The following is a 21,840-nucleotide window of genomic DNA, read 5'->3' as shown; positions in this document are numbered from 1 at the left end:
AGAATCTCAATGTCCTCTCATTCCCAGCCTTCCAACATAAATATCTTAAAAATAGTTACCTATGTTTAAATATAGTTATCAGAATCTTATCAGTATACTTATGATAATTACTTTTGGTTATCAATATCAGAAAATATTGTTAAATAAACTCTATGATAGTAGCTTATGCCTCCTTTCTAACCAAGCTTTTAACAAATAAATCTTCTACCAAACATTCTGTTTCCATTTATTTAGTTTGTAAGCAGTCAATTAATTCTTCTAAGGCAAGTAAGAAGGAATCAGGAGGCAGGCATGATGAATAACACCTTAATCCCAGCACTAGGGAGGCAGAGGTAGGGAGATAACTGTGAGTTCGAGATCACACTGAGAATACATAATGAACTCCAGGTCAGCCAGAGCTAGAGTGAGATCCTGCCTGGGGGGGGGGGGGGAGAAGAAGGAATATGGACTGTAAGGTGAAAGTAAGGGAGAGCACATGATAACAATGTTCTTTTCTCCATTTCAGACTTCTTAGGCAGGCAAGAATATCACTAATTGAACTGTCATTGATTCTTACTAAAAGGATCCACTTGAAAGGTCATGCTTTGAGTAGTGGTTCATTATAAATATTTCAAAGTCAAAATATTGTGAAATCACCACATCCAACATCTTTGTTTTGCTGACATGCATTCTTTCTAGCATCACATTATTGATGAAGAAAATTTTTGGAAAAGCGGATCTCTAACAGTAGGACAAAGTCTAGTGGCAGCAACGAAAAAGAAAGATAGCAAGAAAAACTATGTATAAAATTATATACCAATAATTGCAGAATTGCATCAGGCATGGTGGCACATACCTTTAATCCCAGCATTCAAGAGGCACAGGTAGGAGGATCACAATGAGTTTGAGGCCACCCTGAGACTACATAGTGAATTCCAGGTCTACCTGGGCTACAGGGAGACCCTACCTTGGGGAAAAAAAAGAAAGAAAGAAAAAAAGAATTGCTGGGTGTGGTAGCTTACTTATACTTATAATCCCAGCACAGAGGGAGGCTGAGGAAGGAAGAATACCATGAGTTCTGGGCCAGCCTGAGTAACACAGTGAGTCCCAGGTCTGTCTAGGCTATAGTGAGAACCTGACTTAAAAAAAAAAAAAAAAAAAAAAAAAAAAAAAAAAAAAAACAAGAATTGACAGGAGATGGGTAAAAATTAACTGGTATCTCTATTGGTAGCACTGACCTGCTGTTATCTATGTCACCTGTTCTCAAATCCCTCTTCTTTTCCTATCCTTTCTGGTCTCCTTCTTGTTCTAGACCTATATACACTTTTGATTTCGCTGATAAGATTCAGAGCTGGACTTTGCTGGCCTCAATTAAAGACACCAGGACATAAGTAAGTATCCATAGCTCACCATTAATTGTGCCAGGCATGCTGCTGAGTGTTTGACAAATACAAGTTTACTTAATGCTCACAACTCTATGGCATGGTAGGTACTATATCTAGGTTACAAATTTAGAAACATGCCTTAAAAGGTTATATGTCCTGCCCAAGGTCAGCTAACAAACCTCAAAGCACTGATTGGAAACTAGACAGGTGACATACTCAAAGAATAATGTTCCTTTACATCAAACCATAAATTTTGGGGGCTGGAGAGATGGCTTAAAGTTTAGGCACTTGCCTGCAAAGTCTAAGAATCCAGGTTTGATTCCCCAGTACCTACATAAGCCAGCCACACAAGGTGAGGCATGCATCTGGAGATCTTTACAGTGGCTGAAGGCCCTGGCATGCATGTTTATATACTCCTTTCTCTCTCTCCCAAATAATACAGAAACAAATTTAAAACACACACACACACAAATCTTGCACCAAAATCACAGATCTGAATTGCAGCCCAGAAAGCTACCTTTCATCACTTGTGTGATTTGGTATTCAGCCTGAGTTCCCTGAAGCACAAAAAAGATAACAATGCCACTTAAGATGGTGTTGTGGGCAGTAAATGAGCTAACGTGTACAAAAACTGTTTTGCAACTGAGGGTCACAGTAATCATAGCGGCGGCCAGAGACAGGTTGCAGAAAGGAGAAGCACAACTTGTACATCCTGAGTTGCACTATGTTCAATACTAGCGGTCACTTGCTCGGCCAAGTTTCTAGTGGGGCAAAATAAATGCCGTTGCACTTCCTCCACGCCCCAGGGCCGGCCGAGCCCAAAGCGCGGCTCCGAATCTGGAGGCTGGAACAGGTAGGGACCGAGGTGCCCGGACCTCCTCCGCGCGGGGCCCGCTCCGCTCCGCGGACCCCAATCTCCTCGGCGCACACCCGCCAGCGCCCAACCGGTCCATCCGGCTCACCGCGCGGGCCGCAACCCCTTCCCTCTCCGCGTGAGCGGGCGCGACGCGGGCTCGAGTCCGCCGCTTCCCCGCGGCCGGTCCAGGTGCACCGCCCAGGCCCAGGCGGCGCCCGCGGCCTCGCCCGCCCCGCCCCCGGCCCCGGCCTCCTCGGGCCGCAGACCTCCGGGGTCGCGGGGAGCTCGGACGGCGGCCAGCGCGCAGCCCGCGGCGGCTCCGAGAGCCGCGGGGCGTCACGCCCGCTCGGGGCCGGGAGAGGCGGCACTCACGCGCTCACGGGCCGGTGCCGAGGAAGAAGTCGGGCCAGGCCGGAGACCGCGTACAGCGTCGGGCAACAAGGCTGGCGGCGCCACCCGGGCTTCGCGGAAAGCCGGGGCTCAACCGCTGCTGGGAGGGGCGCGGCGCGGCGCGGGGCGGGGCGGGGCGGGGCGGCGCGGGGCGGGGCGGGGCGGGGCGGGGGCGGGGCCAAGGCCTGTGCCGGGAGGCCTGGCACCTCGCCCTCTTCTCACAGCCACCTCTGCTCCCTCTTTCCTATAGGCTGGCATTTTAAAGCTTCTCAGGGGGATCACATGCTGACTTAAAGCCCAAAGGTGATTTTAGGCATTAAAATAAGTTGGTTATGCCATTTCTGCTTGGAGAAAAACTTAACATGGAATAGTGAAATGCCAGCCTTTCCCCATCCTCCTTTTAAGCATTTTAAATGATATGCATATTCCCTGAGTCGTTTTGAAGCTTTTATTTTAATTCTCACAACAGCATTTGTGATAAGGAATGACATGGATCTGTTCGTAACTGGCAAGCTAGGAATGCGATTTGGTAGATAGGTAGGTAGTAACCTCAAAACTTCCGAGCTGAAGCGTCCTTGATGCTGCTACTCAGCTAAATAAAAAGTTCTGGAAGATAGTGCTACATCATACTGCTTGAAATTTTGCAACTGCTCCAGAAACAGGGCAGGGAAGGGGGAAATCAATAGACAAAGACCGTGGAAACTATTCACCACAAGCCTGGCAAAGAATTAGTTCTCTTAAATTGATCAAGGAAGGAAGGAAGGAAGCACCCAAAAGAAAATAAGCAAAGAAAAATTGCTTAAATGATACAAGAAACAAAGGAGAAACATATGGAAGAAATGTGGATATCCTTAAATTAAAAAACTTTTTTTTTTTTTTTTTTTTGGTTTTTCGAGGTAGGGTCTCACTCTAGCTCACTCTGACCTAGAATTCACTCTGTAGGCTCAGAGTGGCCTCAAACTCAAGGCGATCCTCCTACCTCTACCTCCCAAGTGCTGTGATTAAAGGCATGCAGCACCAAAACCGGCTCCAAAAAATTAACATCACTTTTAGTCCAAAAAAATGCAAACTGAACATTATAAAAAAAATCAGTAAAGGGCTGGAGAAATGGCTTAGTGGATAAGCGCTTGCCTGTGAAGCCTAAAGACCCTGGTTGGAGGCTCAATTACCCAGGACCCATGCAAGCCAGATGCACAAGGGGGCGCATGCGTCTGGAGTTCATTTGCAGTGGCTGGAGGCCCTGGCGCCCCCATTCTCATCCCCCCCCCCTGCATCTTTCTCTCTCTGTCACTCTCAAATAATAAAAAATAAAACAAAAAAATTTAAATCAGTGCAAGTGAAGATTCACTCATGTATTCAACAAATACCCTAAGCACCTAATATGTGCCAAGCATTGTTTCAGAATTATTTTAAAACAATGAGCAAGACAGGAGCACCCAATAGAGGAAGAGGGAAAAAAATGTCATGAAAGACAAAAGATCTCAGGCAGCAGTAGGTGTCAGGAGGAAAAAAAAACAAAAAACAAAAAAAAAAAAACTTGAAGACAATAATAGGAGCCTATTAAGACTGTATGTGGTGGTTTGAATGTAAACCCCTATAGGCACAGTCATTTTAAAAAATGTAAATATTTATTTTATTTTATTTGAGAGAGAGAGAGAGAGAGAAAAAAAAAAAAGGAGAGAATGGGCATGCCAGGATCTCCAGCCATTACAAATGAATTCCAGATACATCCAGCCACTGCAAATGAACTCCAGATGCATGCACCCCCCTGTGCATCTGGTTTACATGGGTTCTAGGAAATTGAATCTAGGTCCTTAGGCTTCACAGTCAAACACCTTAACTGCTAAGCTGTCTCTCCATCCCAGACATAGGCATTTTTTTTTGTAAATTAAGATTAAACTTTCCAAAGTCCTCAGCAGGTAGATCCTTGCTAAAGGGGTCATGTCACTGGAGGAGAGGAAAATTTTCAGCCAAGCCCTACAAAGTGTGTTCAGGGCCAGTCTGAGCTCTGGCTGTTGGTACCTGGTTGTGTTGATCTCTCTCTGCTATGGAAGTGAGCCAGCTTCTTTGGCCATGATGGAACTTCCCCAGTAATCTACGTACCTGGCGTGTCCACTCTCTCTCTCTCTCTCTTTCTTTTGCAAATAAATAAATAAAAGTAAAACACATACACATACATACACACACACACACACACACACACACACACACACAAGATAAGGTTCTGTGAAGAAGTGACAATCAGGTAAGTAATAGTTGAGTAAAGCAGGGAAAGGGAGAGGGTACTAGGCAGTGGGGGTGGGGCATGAAGGAATCTTGACAGAGAGAATATCATATTGAAGCCTGAAGATCACTGGAAGAAAGAAAATAAGAAAATAGGGCTGGAGAGATGGCTTAGTGGTTAAGGCATTTGCCTGCAAAGCCAAAGGACCTCAGTTTGATTCCCCACGACCCATGTAAGCCAGATGCACAAGGTGGCACATGTGTCTGGAGTTCGTTTGCAGTGGATGGAGGCCCTGGCATGCCCCTACTCTCTCTTTCTCTCTCTCTCTCTGCCTCTTTCTCTCTGCCTGTCTCAAATAAATAAGTAAATAAATGAAAAGAAGTAAAGGTACTGAGTCTGAAGCCTATACAAGTGTGTGGGGGTGGGTGGAGTGAAGCTGAAGTGGTAGGGAAAACATATCATACAGTATGGTTTCTGTAGGCTAGGTTAAAATAACAGATTTAAGAAGGGGAATAGGGTGTCTAACCTACTTTTTTTTTCCTTTTTCTTGCAGCATTGGGGACCAAAACCAGGACCTCACAGGTGCTAGACAAATACTTTACCACTGAGGTATACCACTAGCCCTTCGAATCTATCTTTTGACCAGATTACATTTCATTCTGGGAATTACATCTTATTGGTAGAACACGTGTGGAAGATCCTGGGCTCAAACTCAGGAACACACATGCTCATGTGAATACAAATGCGCACATGTGCGCGCGCACACACACACATGCTCCCATTTTTCCAAACCTATGGCACATTATGTCAAAATGTGAAGGCCTAGGAAGGATATATCACATAATGCTCCCACAAAAAATTTATGATCTTGAGCTATAAAGATGGCTTATCAGTTAAGTATACTTCCTGCACAAGCATAAGGTGCTGATGGGACCTGAGTCTTCTAGAGTTCAAATCTCCAGATTCTATGTAAAACAGCTGGGCATAGCTATGCATACCTGTAACCCCAAGAATGTGTAAAGCCCTGCTCTGACATCAATACAAGGAGTCTCTGGATCAAAGGAAGATCGGGTAGAAGATCCATGAAATAGGAAACCTGAACTTCTACTCTGGACTCTGCAGGAGAATGACCCTGCTGCAACTGACCATATGAGGCTCTGTAAGGCTACATACATGTGTCAATACACAAACTACCACCACCAGCACCAACAATAAAATTTATGACCTGAGTAAACTTAAGGGAATAATCACCCTAACCAAACTCAAATTTATGGACACTGTGAACTAATGATTGTTTTTCAGTACTGAGGATTGAATTCATGGTCTCATGTGTGCAAGACAAGCACTTTACTAAACAAACTATATTCCCCAGACCCTAAACTAATGATCTTTAACCATGGAAAGCTGAGTGACATTGCCAGATAAAATATAGCATGTCAAGCTAATATGAATGTCAGATAAACATTTTTTTCAGTAGACGTGTGTCCCATGTGGAAGTGCCTGAGTGGTAGAGAACTTGCCTAGCAAGGACATTGTTGCAGTCCGGTTCGCATTGCTGTTAGAAATCACCCAACCAAGAGCAGCTTCTGGGAAAAAGAGATTTATTTTGGCTTACAGGCTCGAGGGGAAGCTCCACGATGGCAGGGGGAAAAGATGGCATGAGCAGAGGGTGGACATCACCCCCTGGCCAACATAAGGTGGACCACAGCAACAGGAGGGTGTGCCAAACACTGGCATGGGGAAACTGGCTATAAAGCCCATAAGCCCGCCCCCAACAATACACTCCCTACAGGAGGCGTTAATTCCCAAATATCCATCAGCTGAGAACCTAGTATTCAGAACACCTAAGTTTATGGGGGACACCTGAATCAAACCACCACAGACATGGTCCTGGGTTTATTCATAATAAGATACATGCATGTGTAAACACATTTCACTCTAGTCGAGAAATCAGAAATGAAATGTCAGGATTATCATGATCATAGTATTCAGTAGTGTATAAACATATTATTTAGCAACATTGGGATAGCCATATAGAAATAAAAGTAATTTGGAGCGGGCACATGCCTTTAATCCCAGCACTCAGGAGGCAGTGGTAGGAGAAACGCTTTGAGTTTGAGGCCACCTTGAGACTACATAGTGAATTCCAGGTCAGCCTGAGCTAGAGTGAGACCTTACCTCAAAACAAACAAACAAACAAAACACAAAAAAAGTGATTTGGAGAAATTGGAAAGGAACTATGTATTTTTTAATATAACTTATTTTTATCACCTATTATATATGAATGTATTAATATTTGTGTATGTGTGTGTGTTGGCCCACTAGCACACCTGTGGGTAAGAGAATGACCATGGGATGTTGAGCCTCCCTTTTTACCTACAGTCTCTCATGCTTTACTGCTGAGAAGGCCAGACTAGATGGTTTGTGAGTTTGGGGATTCTCTTGATTCCACATCCAGTTGTTTCTCTGTCACTTCTCTCATCCTCTTTTTCATCTCTACCTCCATCTTTTTATTTTTTTCTTTGTTTATTTTTGTTTATTTAATAGTGACAGGGAGAGAAAGAGGCAGAGAGAGAGAGAGAGAGAGAGAGAGAGAGAGAGAGAGAGGGAGAGAGAGAGAGCGAGCAAGCGAGCGAGAGCGAGGGAGTGTGTGTGTGTGCCAGGGTCTCCAGCCACTGCAAACGAACTCCAGACGCAAGTGCCACTTTATGTATCTCACTTACGTGGGTCCTGGGGAACGAGCCTTGAACCAGGGTCGTTATGGTTCACAGGCAAGCACTTAGCTGCTAAGCCATCTCTCAAGCCCTACCTTCATCTTCTTGATCTCTTTTTTACATTTTCTTTTGGAGTACAATTTAATTCTTCTAAGAATTTATTTCCAAAAAGGACCCTTAGTGCCAGGAATCACTCTACCTTTGAAGGTAGCGGTAAATTATAGCTATTCTTTCTTCTTTGAAAAAATTTCTGTTCATTTTTATTTATTTATTTGGGAGTGACACAGAGAGAGAGAGAGAGAATGGGCGTGCCAGGGCTTCCACCCACTGCAAACGAACTGCAGATGTGTGCGCCCCCTTGTGCATCTGGCTAACGTGGGTCCTGGGGAATGGAGCCTCGAACCGGGGTTCTTTGGTTTCTCAGGCAAGCGCTTAACCGCTAAGACATCTCTCCAACCCTATTTCTTCTGTATACATGTTCTTGGGTCTACTGCACAGCTTTTACAAAAACTTTCCCGCTTTTCAGCGTAGGTCCCTGAAAACCTGCAGAAGGAAGAACATGGACAGAGGAGGGCGCTCTCACGCACCTTAGCGAGCGGGGCGCCTGCGCAGTAGGTTTACGCTGACTGACCGAGATACTTCCGGACCCTGCCACTGGTGGACCGGAAGCTGAGGGCGCGGCCAGGGCGCGGGGTGGGCAGAAGGCGGTACTGGGGTGGGGGCGAAGCCCTACTTAACTTCCGTCCCACCCTCGTTACACCTACCCCACGTGAACGGTGTTCTGGTGCTGGGCCGGTCATGGCGCAGGTTCTGCGGCTATGTCGATCTCTCCACTGGCGGCGCGTGCCAGTCCAGAGCCTCTGGTACCTGACGAGGACTTCCGGCCGCCGCGGGCTCTGCGGCCGTGGCCTCTCCCGTGGCTCCGAGGTAACCCCACCGCCCCGAGGCCGGAGCTCGAGACGAGCGTTCCAGGAGCTACCTTATGACCCAGCTTGGGAGCCCGGGTGTAGGTCAGAGGAGGAGAGGAGGGTGCTCGGGGAAAGGACTTGGACCCCCGAAAGGCGTCACCGTCCGCGCGGCCCCGTGAGGCTGCAGGACAGCCGGGTACTCCAGCCTGCTTGGGAGGTCGAGTGAGGCGGGGGAGCACAGGCTCAAGGCTCCCGCTCGGGCTACGGAGCCAGTTCAAGGCCGGCCCAGACACAATAAAAAGTGAAACCCTGTATCACAAAGAAAAGCAAAAAGGACGGGGGACATAGCTCAATGGTAGAGCATCGCTCAGTCTCTGTTACTAGGAAAAAAATATGTGTGCTAAACTAAAAATTCTCCTAAGAGCAAGATGTTGAATAGGCTAGTGACAGAGCTAGTGAGAATACAGTGTGGGCCAAATCAGTGGTATTTAAAGTTATTAGAGAAAATAGTGTTGCACATAGAGAAGAGGCTTGTGGCTAAGTTCTAGGCCAAGCACATAAGAAGTAATGAGGTTTTGGAGATGAACTAGTAAGAGAAGGAGCAGTCACTGACATAGGAGGAAATCCACCTGAGTAATATTTCAGAAGGAAAATGAACTATTTCCAGAGTAAGCAAACACAGTAAGTGTGAGGCAAAGTATTTTACAATAGGAAAACTCACTGGGCTGATGAGTAGGTTTATCATCTTGATTGGGGTGATTTCAATGGTTTTTGCAGCATACATGTCTTAAAATTGTACCCTTTAACTGTGACTTTTACCATATCCATTCATTAATTTTGTGAATTCCAGGGTTTGAAGCAGGGTTTGTTAAGGTACTCTGCTACAGAGCTGTAATCTTAGTCTATGACTATGATTACCGCTTCAATACGGTGTCTTATTATTATTATTTTTTTTTGGAAAGATGCATTCTCCTTATAAGGTTTAAAATAGTCTTACTGAAGAATTTGATAACACGTGTGCGCATGCGTGCACACACCCACACACTCACACTTATTAAGTAGAAACTCTGTATGGACACATCATGTGCTGGTACCATCATTTTCCTCCTCCCTACTCCCATTCCACTGGGGCCTCCTCATTGTGATTGTTGGTATTCCGCATGGGGTTGTAGGTTATGAGACGTGAGAGCAGTCAGTCCATGTAAGGGGTAGGGGCAATGCCTCTGGACATTCCCTTCTACTCTGTGGCTCTTACAATCATTCCTTCTCCTGGTATGCAAAATTCTCTGAGTAGTAGTAGGTATGTTTTAATTCTACTTTAGTGTTTTTGTTCTCAGCAGCTTCTGGATTTCTGCTTTGGCATGTTTTGAGTATCCTTAGTGTCTGTCTCCATCACCCTGGTGCAAGTTGTCAGCTTGCCATGGAAGCAACTCTTGTTCATCTTGACAATTCCTGTTTTCACGTAGGCCCTAGCTGATGTGTGAGGGATTTATCTTCTCAGGTCTCACTGCATTCTGAAAAAAGAAAAACAGATTCTCCAATGGAGAATGAGGTCAGCATAGATTAAATGGGATGAACATTGTTACTTAAGAGTGATTTTGATGGATATAGCCTTTCTTTTGGCTAAAGACGAGTGGGAGCTTCTCCTTGGAGTCCATGATTTTGGTCTCCATAGGATTCTGACTCAGGCCCTAGTTCCAGCTATGGGTTCCTTTCTACTGAATGGATTTCTTAGCCAATCTGAGAGCCATTGGTTACTAACCTAGGCTGGGTGCCTCTGTTGCATACCTGTGTACATCTTGTCAGGCCAGTTGCTTTGTTATAGCAGTGTCCCCTGCTAGCATACAAGGTTGTTGGTCATTTCCTCCCCCTTGCCCCATCAGCTCTTTTTTCTTTTTTTGGTTTATCAAGGTAGGGTCTCAGTCTTTAGCCCCAGGCTGATCTGGAATTCACTATGTGGTCTCAGTGTGGCCTCAAACTCATGGTGATCCTCCTACCTCTGCCTGCCAAGTGCTGGGATTAAAGGTGTGCACCACCATGCCTGGCTCATGTCATGATTCTGAAACAGCATTATACAGGCTAACTATCTGGGAACTGGCTTCCTTCCAGATTCCAGTCTTGTTTTAGGGACCTCATAGGTCTCTCCAATCAACAGCTCAATATGGGTTGTAACCGACTTCTGGGAGTTATAAGTCAGAGCCAAGTGTTTTAGGGTTAGGCTTTATTCTTACCCTCTCCAGGTCCCTTCTCAATAGATAATCACTGCATACTCCTGTTGAGGGTTGTTATTTAGTTTGCAATACAGGAGAAAGATTTTTAAAACATTTTTTATTTTTAGAGAGAGAGAGATGGAAAGAGAGAATTGACATGTCAGGGCCTCAGCCACTGAAATTGAACCCCAAATGCTTACACCACCTAGAGGGCATTTGTGACCTTACCCTTGCCTTACATTTGTGCATCTGGCTTAAGTGGGATCTCGAGAGTAACATGGGTCCTTAGGCTTTGCAGGCAAGTACCGTAACCACTAAGCCATTTCTCCAGTGCCAGGAGAAGGATTTGTATGGTACAAGTTCATTTCGTATTTAGTTTTTTGTGTATCTCCCCTCCAACACCTTTCAATTCCCCTTACTCCAAACACTTCTATTCCTATCACCTGTCCCTCAAGTTGCCTGTCAGGTATACCTGCAACTCAAGCTGTTCCAGGTTAGATGAGGGACATTATGCAACATTTGTCTTTTGGGGTGTTTGTGAGTTCACTGAGTATGATCTATTCCAAGTTCTCACATTTTCATACAACTTTCTTTGTATCATTTTTCCTTACTGATGGGTAGGATTCCATTGTATATATGTACCACATATTCATTATCCTGTTGTGAAATGGTGGGCATCTGGGTTGATTCTAGTTCTTAGCTATTGTTCATTGAGGAGCTATAAACATGGTTGAGTAAATATCTCTGTAGTAATAGTGGAACCATTAGGGTAGATGCACAATCGAGGAATATCTGGATCAGTTGGTAGCTCTATTTTCAGCTTTTTCAGGAGTCTCCATAGTTATTTCCATGGTTGTTGTACAAGTTTGCACTTCTATCAGCAGTGAATGAGGATTCGTCTTTCCTCACATCTTCTCCAACATTTATTGTTGACTGTTTAATGATTACCATCCTGATTGGATTAAGGTGGAATCTCATAGTTGTTTTATTTTGCATTTCCCTGATGGTTAAGGATGTTGAGCATTTTCTTATGTGAGTATTAGTAATTTGAGTTTTTTTCTCATTAAGAATTACCTACTCAGCTGGACATGGTGGCGCATGCCATTAAATCCCAGCACTTGAGAGGCAGTAGGAGGATTCCCATGAATTCAAGGCCACTCTGAGATAACATAGTGAATTCCAGGTCAGCTTGGGCTGACATTAGCTACACAAGACCATCATAAGAGGAGGGAAAGATCACGACATCAAAATAAAAGAGAAACTTATTGAGATGGGGAGGGGATGTGATGGAGAATGGAATTTCAAAGGGGAGAAGGGGTGGAGGGAAGGTATTACCATGGGATATTTTTTATAATCATGGAAAATGTTTTAAGAAATTGAGAAAAAATAAAATAAGATTAAAATAAAAAGAAAATGGGATAGCCTTACTGATTTCTTTCTTTGTATATTTGTCTTTTTGTGTATAAGAAGGCTACTGATTTTGTGTGTTAATTTTGTATCCTGCCACCTTGCTGAAGGAGTTTATCACCTTTAGAATTTTTATGGTAGTCTTTTGTGTCACTTATGTAGGACTGTGTCATCTGAAAATAGAACTAGTTTGACTTTTATAATTTGCATTCTTTTTACATCTTTCTTTTGCCTTACTGCTTAGGCTTAGATTTCTAACACTATGTTAAAGAGCAGTAGTGAGAGTGGGCACTCCTGTCTTGTTTCCAATTTTAGTGGGAACTCTTTGAGTCTTTCTCCATTAAGTATGATTTAGGATTAAGGTGCTTTGCATATAGTCTTTGTTATGTTAAACTATAAACCCTTTATGCCTAGTCTCTCCAGCATTTTTGATCATGAGTGAAGTTGTATTTTGTCGAAGGCCTTCTCTGTATGTATTCATATGATCATGTGGTTCTTGTGTTTAACTTTATTTCCGTGGTGTATTAAGTTGAGTGATTTCTGTATGTTGACCAGACCCTGTCTCCCTGAGATGAAGCCTGCTTGATCAAGATGGATAAAGCTCTTGATGTGTTGTTGAATTATGTTTGCAAGGATTTTGTTCAGGATTTTTGCAACTAAATTCATCAGGAATATAGGTTTCTAGTTTCTTTTTGTTGCTGTTCTTGTAGCTCTGTCTGGTTTTGGCATTAGGGTGATGTTAACTTCATAGAAGGAGGTAGGGAGCATTCCCTGTTCTCTAATTACATGAAAAACCTTAAGAGAAAATGGTTTCAGTTCTTTGATGAAGGTTTCATAGAATTTGGCTGAGAGTTCACTGGGTCCTGGAGTTTTCCTTTTGGGGAAGTCTTTGATTACATTTTCAGTCCTGATGGATGCAAGAGGTTTGTTTTGGGTTTATCTGCTCTGGACTTAATTTTGTAGCTGGTATGGTATTTGTGTCTAGGGATTCATCTAATTCTAGATTATCCAATTTTTGGAGTAGAATTTTTGGACATAGGACCTGATGATTCTCCCAGTTTCACTGATGTCTTTGGTGAACTCTCCTTTTACATTTTTCATTATCTTAATTTGAGACTTCTCTTTTTGTGTTTGGTCAGATTGGCCAGGGGTTTATCAGTTTTGTTTTTCATAGTACCAGCTCTTTGTATAGTCAGTTTTCTTAGTTTCCAATTAATTGATTTCTGCTCTGATCTGAATTATTTCTTTCTGTCTAAAACTCTTAGGGTTGGATTGTTCTTGTGTTTCTATTGCATTTCTATGGATGGTTAGATTATTAATTTGAGATCTCTTTGTCTGTTTTATGAAGGCATTTAGTGCTATGAATTTTTTCATTAGTACTGCCTTCATTGTGTTTTATAAGTTTTGGTATGCTGTGTTTTATCATTCAGTTCAGGAAAATTTCCATTTTTTTTAACATCTTCCATGACATATTCATTGTTTTGTTTGTTTGTTTTTTGAGTTTTCAAGGTAAGATCTCACTGTAGCTCAGGCTGGCCTGGAATTAACTCTGTAGTCTCAGGGTGGTCTTGAACTCATGGTGATCCTCCTACCTTTGTCTCCTGAGTGCTGGGATTAAAGGCGTGCACCACCACACCCGGCTTAAATAGCACACTTTTAAACAATGCATGGTTAGTGGAAGAAATAAAAATAAGAAATTGTAAAATTACTACATTTGAATGATAATGAAAATACAACCTACCCAAACTTATGGGACTCAATGAAGACAGTCATAAGGGGAAAACTCATAGCCCTAAATGCCTTCATCACAAATCAATAACCTGTCTGTCCACCTAAAGGCACTGGAAAAACAAGAAGTATCTAACCCAAAGAGCTCCAGATAGAAAGAAATAACCAATATTAGAACAGAAATTAATGAACTGGAAACGAAGAAAAAAAAACAAAACAAAAAAACCAATGAAATGAAGAGCTGCTTCTTTGAAAAAATAAGTAAGATTGAGAAACCCCTGGGCAAAGTGATAAAGCACAAAAAAGAGAAGTCTCAAATTAACAAAATAAGAAATGAAAAAGGAGAGATCACTACAGACATCAATTAAATTGGAATAATCATCAGGGCATCCTTCCAAAACTTCTATTCCACAAAAATAAATAATATGGAAGAAACAGATGAATTTCTAGACACATACTACCTACCAAAACTAAACTCAGAGCAGATTAATCTACTAAAGAAACCTATCATGTCCATGCATATTGAAAAGGTAATCAAAAACCTCCCTGTTGCAGTCTGGTTTGCATTGCTGTTAGAAATCACCTAACCAAGAGCAGCTTCTGGGAAAAAGAGATTTATTTTGGCTTACAGGCTCGAGGGGAAGCTCCACGATGGCAGGGGAAAACAATGGCATGAGCAGAGGGTGGATATCACCCCCTGGCCAACATAAGGTGGACCACAGCAACAGGAGGGTGTGCCAAACACTGGCAAGGGGAAGCTGGCTTTAATACCCATAAGCCGGCCCCCAACAATACACTCCCTCCAGGAGGCATTAATTCCCAAATCTCCATCAGCTGGGAACCTAGCATTCAGAACACCTAAGTTTATGGGGGACACCTGAATCAAACCACCACACTCCCCAGATAGAAAAGTCCAGGACCAGATGGATTCTCAGTTGAATTTTATCAAACCTTCATAGAAGAACTCAAACCAAATTTTCTCAAACTGTTCTATATAATTGGAGACCAGGGAATCCTCCCTTAATTCTTTTTATGAAGCTTGCATCACCCTAATAGAGATGCAACATAGAAAAATATGCCTATATCCCTAATGAACTTAGATGCAAAGATCCCGAACAAAATCCTTGCAAACTGAATTTAATAACCCATCAGAAGCATTATCCACCTTGATCAAGTAGGCTTCATCCCAGGGATGCAGGGATGGTTTAACATAGAAATCCGTCAGTGTAATAAACTACATAAATAAGCTGAACCATAAGAACCATATGATCATCTCAAATGATGCAGAGAAGGCCTTTGACAAAATACAACACCACTTCTTGATCAAAACACTGGAAAGAATAGGCATGGGGGGTTTATATCTCAACACAATAAGTCCCAATAATACTTAATGGGGAAAAATTCAGAGAGTTCCCACTGATGTCTGCGTTGGTGGTATAGTGGTGAGCATAGCTGCCTTCCAAAGAGTTCCCACTGAGATTGGGAACAAGACAAGGGTACCCTCTCTCACCACTGCTCTTCAACATAGTACTAGAAATACTAGCCAGGCAATAAGACAGGAGAAGGAAATAAAAGGAATTCAAATTTGGAAAGAAGTCAAGTTAGCCCTGTTTGCAGATGACATGATCCAATATATAAGTGACCCAAAAGTCTCCATCCCAAAACTTCTAAAGGTGGTGAGTTACTTCAGCAAAGTGGCAGTATACAAAATCAGTGCACAAAAATCAGTAGGCTATCTTTTTTTTCCCTCAATTTTTATTAACATTTTCCATGATTATAAAAAAAAATCCCATGGTAATACCCTCCCTACCCCCCACTTTCCCCTTTCAAATTCTATTCTCCATCATATCCCTCCCCATCTCAATCAGTCTCCCTTTTATTTTGATGTCATGGTCTTTTCCTCCTCTAATGATGGTCTTGTATAGGTAGGGTCAGGCACTGTGAGGTCATGGATATCCAGGCCAATTTGTGTCTGGAGAAGCATGTTGTAAGGAGTCCTACCTTTCTTTTGGCTCTTACGTTCTTTCCGCCACCTCTTCTGCATTAGACCCTGAGCTTTGGAAGGTGTGATTGAGATGTTACTCAGTACTCCTGTCACTTCTTTCCAGCACTGTGATACCTTCTGAGTCATTCCAAGGTCACTGCCATCTGAAAAGAGAAGATTCTCTACCCAAAGTAAGAGTAGCATTAATATAAGGGTATGAATATTAACATAAGTGCTAACTGGGCAGTTTGATAAGCATATATATACATTTTTCCAGACATCAGTCAACGTTATACCCCCAGGGCTCATGACTACCCCTGTTTTAGGTTTTCAGTATCAGGGATATATTCCCTCCCATGGAGCAGGCCTCCAGTCCAATTGGAGGGTAGTTGGTTTCCACCATGACAGACATGCCACTATTGCACCCATTGGCTCATTTGGCCTGGCTGGCCAATTATAAGGCTTGCAGTGTCCACTGTTGAGTATCTTTACTGATGACTTCTCTTTCTCCCATTGAACTACATGTAGAATGGCTTCTTCCAGCTTTCTGTCAGCTGGTCTACATGGAAGTAGGTTTTCTATATGCAAAGGATAAATATACAGAGAAAGAAGTGAGACTGTTTCATTTTCAATGACAACAAAAGAAATTAAATGCCTTGGAATAACACTACCAAAAGCATGTGAAGGAACTATATAATGAAAACATAAATATACTCAAGAAATAGAGGAGGACTTAAGAAGATAGAAGGACCTCCCATGTTCTTGGATAGGTAGAATTAATATTCTGAAAATGGCAGTTCTACCCAAAGCAATATACAGATGTAACATAATACTAATAAAAATACCAGCATCATTCTTCACTGAGACTGAAAAAAAATCATCTTAAAACTCATATGGAATGGCAGAAGGCCTCAGATACCCAAACATACCCTCAGTAAAAGAAACACCTCTGATGGTATCATAATATCTGATCTAAAGCTATGTTACAAAGCTGTCATGACAAAAACAGCATGGTAGTAGACTAAAAACAGAAACATAGACCAGTGGAACAGAGTTGAAGACTCAGACTTTAGGGCAAACACTGCAGCTGTTTACTCTTTGAGAAAGGTGTCAATAATGTAGGCTGGAAAAAAGATAGTATCTTCAGCAATTGGTGTTGGACAAATTGGATGATGATACATAGAAAAATCAAACTAGTTCCACTCATTTAGCCCTACACAAAAAACAAGTCCAAATGGATTAGAGGCCTCAATATAAAGCCTGAAACATTTTAACTACTGGAAGAAAAAATAAGAAGCATGCTCCATAATATAGGAATGGGAAAGGACTTCCTGAACAAAACCCCAGTAGCCAAGGAAATTAAGCCCTCAAACAGTGGGATCTCATAAGCTAAAAAGGGTTTGCATAGACAAGCATATCATAAGCAGAGCCAATAGATTACCCACTGGATGGGAGAAAATCTTTGCCAGCTACAAAGAACTCAAAAAAACTAAACAATAAAAAAATCAACCCACTCCATAAGTGAGGCAGAGAACTAAATAGGGAGTTCTCAGAGGAAGAATTACAAAAGGCAAATATAAATGGCTAACACACACTTATGAAAATGTTCAACATTCCTAATCATTAAAGAAATGCAAATTAAAACAACTATGAGTTTCCACTTTACTCCAGTAAGGATAGCAAACATTAAAAAACTCAAATGAAAACAAATTTTGGCGAGGCTGTGGAAAAATGGGAACCCTCATTCATTTTTGGTGGGAATGTAAGATGGTACAAGTACTGTGAAAATCAATTTGGAGACTTGAAAAGGATGAATATAGAGTTACCAGCAGACCCTGTTATTCCCTTACTGGGCATTTACCCTAAAAGCTCCACATCTCAGTTCAGAGATATTTGCTCAGCCATGTTTACAGCTGATCAATTCATAATAGCTAAAAGCTAGAATCAACCCAGATGTGCATCATTGGATGAATGGTTAACCAATATCTATAGGATGGAATTCTATACTCAGCTGGAAGAAAAAATGATACATTGAAATTTGTATAAAAATGGTCGAACTTGAACAGATCATTTTAAGTGAGCTCACACAATCACAGAAAGGCAATTGTCACATGATCTCACTCATCTGCAGTTCCTAACCTGGATCAGCCCAAGTTGCTGATATAACTGAATAGCATCTTGAGACTTGGACAATAGGGAGAGTAGGGAAAGGGTGTGTGTGGGGGGGCACAAAATATGAATCCAAATTGAACTGGTATCATAGAATCCTATATTCTAGACATGTGACTAAAAGGTGGAACCCTGAAGCAAACCTTAGAGGGAGCACCTGAATTGAAGGGACCTCGAGAGATTGAGACGAAACCTAACCTCAAACTTCTCCTGTTTCTCTTTCTTCTCTGGCTTTTTCTTTTTTCTTTTCCCTTGGCACTGGCCTATAATTCCCTGCATCAGGATGTGGTCTATATGCTCAATGAGCTGTTGATCAGAGAGACCTACTAGATCTCCCAAGACAAACAAGATGGACTTCTGTCAGAGCACTTGGTTACCCACCAGAGAGTAATGGTAAGACCCTGCTGCTGAAGACACCAATCACTGTTGGCACAGACCATAGAGAGACCTGATTGGAATCCTGAGGAGAGCCAGTCCTCAGATAATTAGCCCTTTTAGTGCTTGAAGTTGCTACATGAGCTACCATGATAACGTGGCCAACATCTGTCCAAGCAGCTCAAAGTCTAAGTGATTTAGAAACAAACAACCTACGTGATGCTCACACAAGTACAATAGTAGCACATCGCCATGATGGTAGGCCAACTTCTCTTGGATTGGCTAACAGATCTGCTCAATGGAAAGGAAACCATATCTGGAACTGGGAAACAAGTTAGAATCATATCCAGATAATGGTTCTGCTTTCCATTGTCAAGCTTCAACTAGCCTTACACTATAAAAATGTCTAAACCCTTATAATTCTCTATAAATTAATAATGGCTATTCCATTTAACTGGTGCTGACTTCATTCTCCATTGAAGAATCTGCTTCTCTTTTTAAGATGGGAACTGGACTTGAGGAGATAACCAACACAGCACACTCCACCCCAGCTCCAGCTGAAACCACAGAGGAATTGGGGAAATGAGCAAGAGTGCTGCCCTCTTAGTTAAGCTGATATTAGTATGAGGGTGATGGAGAAAAACACTGAGGACACTCAACACCTACCAAACCAAACATCTAGATGCTTCTAAGTGCCCGTCACTGAAGGTGACTTAAAAATGCCCCCAGCAAGGCTCAGGGAATTTTGCAGAACGGGATGGGGGGATTGTTAGAGCCACAAATTAGGACATTTTGCACAGAGACATTGCCTCTCCCCCATGACTGACTGCTGTCTCTTAATGCATGATCCACAATCCCCATCAGGTTGTCCTGCATCCCCATTGAGTATGGCCTCTTCAGAAAAGGGGCAGGGAGGAGTGAAAGGATGGTACCAACATGTGATGTTTAGATACAAAATATTTCCATATCTAATAACAAAATAATTTTACTATATATAATGTGATGCACCTGTGTTTGGTGCATATAGATTTATGAATGTGATTTGATGAGTAAAATATGTCCTTCATCCTTTTTAATTACTTTTGGTTTGAAGTCTTTTTTTTTTTTTTAATCAGATATTAATATAGCCACACTGGTTTGTTTCCTATTCCCATGTTCTTGGAAAATCATCCTTTATCCTGAGGAGCTGTCTATTTTTATAATGTCATGGGTTTCTTGAAGGCAGCACATGGAAGGATCCAATTTTTCTGCTTCACCCTGTTTGTTATCTTGTGTTTCTTGATGGGTGAGTTAAGTCTCTTAATATTTAAAGTATAACTGTGAGGTTGGATTTAATTCCTGTTGTCCTGCAGAGTTTGTGGACTTTGGTGCTTTGTACATTTTCATGCCTGCTCTAGTTTTGGTTAGTGTTCATCCTCTTGTAGGCTCTTGAGTTTGGTTGTTCGACCCTTTTGTGTGGAATTTATTCTAAGTATTCTCTGTACGTTTGGGTTTGTTTTCATATAACTATAGAGCTTTTGTGAAAGGAAGTTTTTCTTTCTCTATCTTGAGATATAGTAGCTTGAGTTGGAAGCCATAATTTTTTAGACTTTGAAGTATTCCATTCCAAGCCCTTCTGGCTTTCATGGTTTCTGGTGAAAAATCTGAAGTAACTCTGTGGGATTAATTGCCTATATATATAATAAGTTGTTTTTTTTTTGCTGCTTTTAGCATTCTTTCTTTGTTTTCATTGTTTAGAGTTTTATGTATGATGTGCCTTAAAAAGTTGCTTCTTTGGTCCTGTTTGGTGTTCTGTGAGCTTCTTGTACAGTCTGAATGGGTCTCTATGCTTAGAGGGTGAGAAGTTTTTCTTCTATAATTTTTTTGAATATGTTCTCTAGGCCTGTGGCCTGGATTTCTTCCCCTTCTGACATACCCATGATCTGAATGTTTGGTTATTTTAGGTCATGCCAAAATTCTCTCTTATTTTAGTCAGATGGCTTTTTTAACTTATCAATTTTTTTGGACTGCTGATCAGTTAACTTTTTTCTTGTCTTCCAGGTCAGAGGTTCTGTTTGACTCTGTTAGTGAGGGTTTTTATAGAGGCTTTTAAAAGCTCTATTTGATTTTTGTTTTGTATTGTGTTTTTTCTCCCTCCTTTTTCTTGTGAAAGACCCGAGAGAAAATTGGTTGTTGCACCAGGGCCTCCAGCCACTGCAGTCAAACTTCAGATCTGTATGCCCCCTTGTGAGCATGTGTCATCTCGCACACTTGCATCACAATGTATCTTACGTGGGATCTGGAGAGTCAAACATGAGTACTTAGGCTTCATAGGCAAGTGCTTTAATTGCTAAGTTATCTGTCCAGCTCTTCATCTCGCTTTTGATGTCCAATTTGAAATAGCAGTTTGATTTTCTTAATATTATCTGGAATTCATTCTTATCCAAAAGAGCAAGAAGCAGTAGAATTCAGTCTTGAATTTGATCACCTCTTCATTAAGCTTAATCAGCTGGTTATTGAGATCCTCTATTTATTGACTCAACTTTAGTTCATTTATCTCTTTTTTGAAATCTGTCTGGTTTTCTCCCCTTATTGTATGCATTTCCTTGATGTTACTGTTGGTTTTTGCTTTTAGTTTAGCCATTCTCTTGGTCAGGGTTTGTGATAGTTTGATTGGATATCCCCCAATATATTCAGGATTTGATTAACTCTTGTAATTTAAATCTCCATCCACCTGGCTGGAGGTGATGCCACTGGGTGGATCCTGGGCTCCAGGCCAAGTGTATGTTACTAGGGGTGGATCTGAATTCCAGCATAAGATATGCAGAATGTCTGAGTTCTGCATTGTGCTCCTGGAGTGTGCTTGCGTATGGTGATGGTTGCTTTTTGCTCTGTCTAGACCTGTGAAAGTGGGTCAGCTTCTTCTACCATTATGGAACATTCCCTTTATCTTCAATAAATCCCTTCCTCCATAACGGTGCCTGGTATAGAAGTTCATCCCAGCAACCTGAAGCTGTCTACTACAGGATCTTATTGAGTTTATGTCATAAGCTTATTGTGCTTATGACATTTTGGGATTCAAGTTCTGTTTTCTTCTATGTTTTCATTGGAGGCTTCCATGTGGGAGTAGGCAACCTTGGTGGAGATCTCCCAGTTTGTTTTTGGTTGTATATTTTACATTGAAGGAGGGGGGGGATATGCCCATCTTGGGGTAAAAGTCTTATTTTATTAAGGAAGAAGCAAGTATTTGCCCCTGTAGTGTCATCAAAGAGTATTCTGTTGTAGATTTGAACTGGATTGGTGTGTAGGAGTGGGATAACCGCAGATGTGCAGGTTGTGGAGGTTGCAAATGTGCCAGTGGGTCTGGGCTGATAGTTGATAAGAGAACTGTTTTGCCAGTTGTAATCTCTTGAGTTTGTGGTCACAGTTGTGCCTTGCCTGTGGGCTAAGGAGGACTAGCACTTTCTTCTACTCCCATACTATACTCCAGCTGGGCAGGTTATGGAGGTGCGCTGATATCCCACTGGACTTG

General features: G+C 42.1%; 2 protein-coding genes across 3 annotated transcripts in view; one reads left to right on the top strand and one right to left on the bottom strand.

Annotated features, from left to right (window-relative positions):
* Window positions 1–2,714, bottom strand: part of Cpne3 (copine 3) — a 56,923-nt gene extending 54,209 nt beyond the window's left edge. Inside the window, exon 1 of the mRNA XM_045144377.1 lies at window positions 2,593–2,714. The gene's annotated coding sequence lies outside the window, so the exon portion shown is untranslated. The remainder of the gene's footprint in view (window positions 1–2,592) is intronic.
* Window positions 2,715–8,269: 5,555 nt separating this feature from the next.
* The window catches only part of Rmdn1 (regulator of microtubule dynamics 1), a 46,802-nt gene continuing 33,231 nt past the window's right edge, over window positions 8,270–21,840 (top strand). For both annotated transcript variants that reach the window (XM_045144378.1, XM_045144379.1), the window contains exon 1: window positions 8,270–8,475. In XM_045144378.1, the coding sequence (XP_045000313.1) occupies window positions 8,347–8,475 (129 nt within the window). In that variant the 5' untranslated portion in view covers window positions 8,270–8,346. The remainder of the gene's footprint in view (window positions 8,476–21,840) is intronic.

This window comes from Jaculus jaculus, chromosome 2 (genome assembly GCF_020740685.1).
Source record: "Jaculus jaculus isolate mJacJac1 chromosome 2, mJacJac1.mat.Y.cur, whole genome shotgun sequence".
Taxonomy (NCBI): domain Eukaryota; kingdom Metazoa; phylum Chordata; class Mammalia; order Rodentia; family Dipodidae; genus Jaculus; species Jaculus jaculus.
Note: the sequence above shows the minus strand (reverse complement) of the source record. Positions and strands in the feature narration are given on the sequence as shown.